General features: G+C 40.9%; 1 protein-coding gene across 1 annotated transcript; it reads right to left on the reverse strand.

Moving 5' to 3' along the window:
- Positions 1–879: 879 nt before the first annotated feature.
- LOC136709409 (extracellular calcium-sensing receptor-like) lies at positions 880–4668 on the reverse strand. The gene is made up of 6 exons (XM_066684627.1): positions 4469–4668; positions 4019–4319; positions 3120–3896; positions 2700–2924; positions 2428–2551; positions 880–1793 (listed from the first exon to the last, which is right to left on the reverse strand). The coding sequence occupies exons 1-6, from the start codon at positions 4666–4668 to the stop codon at positions 880–882; spliced, it is 2541 nt and encodes an 846-aa protein (XP_066540724.1).
- Between the last annotated feature and the right edge of the window lie 609 nt (positions 4669–5277).

The following is a 5277-nucleotide window of genomic DNA, read 5'->3' on the forward strand; positions in this document are numbered from 1 at the left end:
AAAATTGGGAGACTGCTAACAGCTTTACTGAAAGTGCTACAAAACTAAACAGCTCATTTTACTCGCGTTTCTGTGGTAATTCAAACAGTGAATAAAAACTGACAGACAATTTCAACTTCAGCCATGTACAAACAGTCTTTTTTCCACCTCAAACACACAATTGCACCTTAAAAGACATGGAACTTCTGAAAGTAAATAACCAGAGGGAACTCAGTTTTCCCACAATCATAGACATCTCCTTTAACTTTCAATGGAAGTTAGTGTAAAAAGATTCTAAATAATTAGAATTTTGGAGCATGTCTATTTGTCCATTCATCATGAAACAATATCTTATTTGTCTTACTTGATTCTGATATGAGTATAACCTTGAAAGTCTAGTCAGCTCTTTATTTTTTTTTTTAATGTTTTAATTTAACCTAGCTTGCTTGACCTAATACAAATATCACAGAACTTGTATTTTGTTTTATGCAATCATAATATTGAACGCTGAACCAACTTTTATTGTTCATTAAATCTATGACAGATATAGAAATAAAATATAGAAAAAAATAGAATCAAACTTCTTATAGTAAAATTAATTTGAGATTTTCCCCAGATAGCATGTGGATTCTAACCATCACTGCTGTAGTGGCAAACTGTGTAAATGAAGCCGTTGTTTGGCCAATATCTTCCAAAACATTCTGGCCCCTTTCAGACAAAGGACATGGCTTCTGCCTAACTGGCCCTAATTTTGTGCTTATGTTGCCCTTAGGTGTGCCATCTATTATTGTGGCAAGTGGGCCAGATGAGATGGGAGATGATTTAGAATGTGAGTCAGGCATATACTAGACTAATTCTGTTATCTGGGAAATTTGAAACATTGCTCATTGTTAGAACGTCTTAAAGGGCCTTAGATGGAACTTTACCCATTAGGTGCTTCTTGGTGTTTTGCTCTGGCCTAAACACAATGATGAAACACTTGGGGGCAAAAATACAAATAATCAAACCAAAGCTTGAGGCCAAAATCGCAAATATCTCTACAGCCACAGTGAATTTTCCAGGAGAGCTGACATAAGCTGGAATAAAGGTGATCCAAACAGCACAGAATATGAGCATACTGAATGTGATGAACTTAGCTTCATTGAAGTTATCAGGCAGCTTTCGAGCCAGAAAAGCCAAAACAAAACACAATAGAGCCAGGAGTCCTATATAACCCAGCACTGCCCAGAATCCTACAGCTGAACCTAATCCACATTCCAGAATTATTTTTTCCTTGTAGTGCCTTAAATTTTTGAAGGGGAAAGGAGGGGATATTGTTAACCAAAGCACACAAATAAGGACCTGTATGAGAGTGAAAGCAAGGACACTGAGTCTCTGCTGTGGAGGCCCAAACCACTTCATGACATGACTGCCTGGAAGTGTAGCCCTGAAGGCCATTAATACCACTATTGTTTTCCCCAGAACACAGGAGATGCAGAGAACAAAGGTGATGCCGAACGCTGTGTGGCGAAGCATGCAGGACCACTCAGAGGGCCTCCCAATGAATGTAAGTGAACAGAGGAAACACAAAGTAAGAGAGAACAAGAGTAGGAAGCTCAATTCTGAATTGTTTGCACGAACAATTGGGGAGGTTCTGTTTTTGTAGAAGACTGCTGCCACACACAAAACCACAAAGGTTCCAGTAACAGAGAATGCTGTTAGGATGATGCTCAGTGTGTCGTCCCAGGACAGAAACTCCACAGGTTTGGGAAGGCAGCTGTCTCGCTGAGCGTTTGGCCAGAACTCAGTATCGCACTGCATACAGTTCAAAGAGTCTATGAGATAAGAAATGCAGAAGAAAAATGCGATAATTAGGTTCCTATATGAAATATTACAGTCAGATAAATGAAAATGTATCAAATAAAATTAATCATGAATGCCACCAATCAAGAGATTTTCCTAATGTCTGGAGAATGTTAAATTAGGATTCATAAAATCTTGCATCTTGAGGACACTATTTATCATGAATAGCATTGGAGAAATGAGCATAAGTCAGCTTTTAAGTAAATCAGTCATTTTCTATGCATCCAAAAATAATTTCTGCAGTGGAATGAACACTGTCAAACATTGTCAGTCATAGGCTGAGAAACAAGTTGTATTTTTCACAGCAATTGTGTGTGTGTGTGTGTGTGTGTGTGTGTGTGTGGCGAGATAGAGAGAGACCGTCAGAATGACAAATAGTTGCTAGATTTAATCAGTATTTCAGCATAAAAATAACACAATATATATTCTGACTAATTTATTTAATATTTGTGTTTCGTCGCATAACAAAACCACTAATATGTTACTAGGCTCTGTAAAACAAGTGATTTTTGGGACGAATTAGTGGCCAAATTTGGTAATAATTACTATTATTTAGTTTTAATTAATGCATAAAAATCTCCAGATTAATCACTACGTTGTCACCACCTGTCCTGTTACTGATCTCTCCTTCTGCGCATGGTATACAGTCATAGCAGCAGACTGGCCTTCCTTTCTGTACAGCCTTCCTAGTCCCAGGAGGACACCTCTCACTGCACACAGACACTGGCACCTTGTATATTTAGAAAAGCATTTTTTAGTTACTTATAATGCATGTCAAAATACTATATTGCAGTAGAGGAGGGTCCACTCTGCTTTAGATAAACTGGTTAATATAATTCACTTTGACACACCTTCATTGTAGGGAGTTTGTTTGTTACCTTGCTCTGTCCTCCCACCCAGCTGACAGCTTTGCTCATGCTGAACTCCTGCCCTCTTGATTTTGACGAGTCATACAGGCCCACAGTTACAAAATCCACCGTGCCATCTTTCTTAAGTTGCCAGTTTATGAGCTCATAAACTGCCACAGGATCACCATTGAAATCAAACATGACTCGATAACCATTTTTTGTAGTAAAGTTCACTTTCTTTAGCCGCTCCAATATCTGCAATGGAAGAAATCATCCAAAGAAAAATAACTACGGTTTCAGCATATAAAATCGTTAAGCAACCGTTGTGTGATTTTATCCTGGCGTTTCGTTATAGCTAAGGAGAAAAACAAACAAATCTAGTAGCCTTTAATTGGTACTGATATATATCATTCCATTAGCAAAAGACATCTGAACGTTTTGTTTTTATACCTGCCATGGTGTGAACTGAACACTTTTGTCGCACTGCGTGTCATTACAGATAACACCGTGGATGGCATGCGCTATGGCGTATGTAGCTTTGTACACCATGTTAGTGATACGCAGCTGTGACGTGTCTGTGTATGGGTTCTGCAGCGCGCGGATGTCCTCGCTGCCGTCACATATCCGCGCGCCCTCTGAGAATCCCGTTAGGCTACAGCTGAACGAGGTCTCCCAGAATTCCTTTAACAGTGGCGACTTCAGAACTTGTGCTGGAGAGAGGTCTAGAAGATACTCCCGGAGCCCTGGAATCACTGAGCGGGGAACACCGAACCCTATCGCCCCAGCGCACATATTATAACGCATAAACTCGGACTCTATGATCCAAGTTTCGCTGCCAATCCACTGAAGAGGAGGCGGCGGATTTCTTGCCAATTCTTCCAAGAGAAACCTCATGTCGCCTGAGGCAAGAAACGCTACTATTACTCGGGCTGTTGACCTGCGGATGATGTTCGCCACTCTCTCCAGTTTACCGCGCGGCTGGGTTCTGTAGTAGGCCTCCGAGTACTCCACACAGATCCCCTCCTCCTGCGCAGCCTTTAGAAACGAGGCCATTCCGTAATTCCCATAATCCGAGTCACTGCGCACTGCTCCAATCCATGTCCAGCCAAAATGTTTCACCATTCTGGCCAGCGCTGCCGCTTGGTGTTGGTCACTTGGAACTGTCCTGAAGAAGGCAGGGTACTGACGCTTATCGCTCAAACACGCGCAGGTGGCGTAGTTACTGACCTATTATTTAATATAGAGATAGAGACAGCACATATGCAGGGTTTGATGGTTTCAAAGCATTATTCTCTAATCCATATGAGCAAGGTGGGTTTAAAACGGCATATGGAATGTGCAGTATTCACCTGTGGAATTCCGAAGAGACCGAGTATTCTGGCCATGCTGATGGAGGGTGTGGAAGCAGACTCTCCTACGAGAGCAGGTACAGCAGCGGCTACAGATTTGGAACAGGAATTTATATTGTTGAAAAATGGTTCCATGCCATTTGCAAACTGAAATGCAACTTTGATTGCCATGGGAACAGCAGAGCACGAGTCGTATATCTGGTATCCTAACGTGATTCCCGGCAGCAGATCTGTGCTGTTGTTGATCTCCTTGATGGCGAACTCCATGGCACGAGCAAAGCGCAGCTCCCTGAAATCCATACTATGCAGAGAGAGCAGTAATCACAAGAATAAACAAGAAGTTTGAATGCATGATTTCAACAATTTTAACCATAGCTTCAATGAACATAATATAATCATTACAATTAGCTCCAAAGTTTTCTATTTTTGATATCTAACCCAGTCAGAGACCTTCCAGTGCACTGTGGTTGTAGTGGCAGCCTGGTGTATGTGTTCTGTTCTGATTTCATAAAGTAATGAATGGAGAAAATTCCACCAATCACAAAGTCTCCATTCGTATAAAGTCCTGGTGATTGGGACTCAGCCCACAGCCTGCAGGTGATAGGGTTAGCTTTAGAGGCTGCAGGGCTGAGCCCAGCAATCCACAGCATTGATACAAACATCTTCAGACTGGTTATGATCTGCATTGCATACTCTGTGACCCCCAGCACTCTGAGGAACCCTTTTAAATACCTTTGCTTATATTGCTATGATTCATTGTAAGAAATTGTGGGTGTGAATTGAACAGTGGAGGTGTGGTTTTCAGTACAAATGTAAATAATAATGGCCATAGATTCTGTTGTATGTCACTTTTTTTTAGGTGTCATTGCTGCAAACCCAAGACAGAGCTGTAGTAAATGTGGACTTCAGTGGCCATGCACAAAGTGGGCATCAAAATCTATTCTCAGCCCTAGAAAGACAGTTTGATCTCTGACTGTACATATTTATAATTTTGAATTAAACTGAATAATGGGTCAAATAAAAGTGGTTTCAAATATTTGCCCCCTATACCATCAGGAAAGGCAAACTGAGATGCCTTAATTAAACTGCATTAAACTTAACTGAAAGAGGCTAACAAAGTATATAAAACAATCCCTGCAGATATAAAGGGCCTCACCTCTTTGCCATTGTGCTTAGAGTGAAGAGGGCAGAATATAGATCTAGCATACAAGACAAGACCGCTCTTCCTGCTGAATAGGTAATCGATTGCTAAGATTAAT

Source organism: Hoplias malabaricus, chromosome 11 (assembly GCF_029633855.1).
Source record: "Hoplias malabaricus isolate fHopMal1 chromosome 11, fHopMal1.hap1, whole genome shotgun sequence".
In the NCBI taxonomy this organism is placed as follows: Eukaryota; Metazoa; Chordata; class Actinopteri; order Characiformes; family Erythrinidae; genus Hoplias; species Hoplias malabaricus.

Bases quoted from the DNA above. Each gene is read 5' to 3' on its own strand.
- LOC136709409 (XM_066684627.1), bottom strand. From the start codon at position 4,668: ATGCTGTGGATTGCTGGGCTCAGCCCTGCAGCCTCTAAAGCTAACCCT. The intron at 4,320-4,468 runs GTCTCTGACTGG...CTCTCTGCATAG, and splicing joins CAACCACAGTGCACTGGAAG to TATGGATTTCAGGGAGCTGC. The intron at 1,794-2,427 runs GTGGTGACAACG...CTTATCTCATAG, and splicing joins AGAGATCAGTAACAGGACAG to ACTCTTTGAACTGTATGCAG.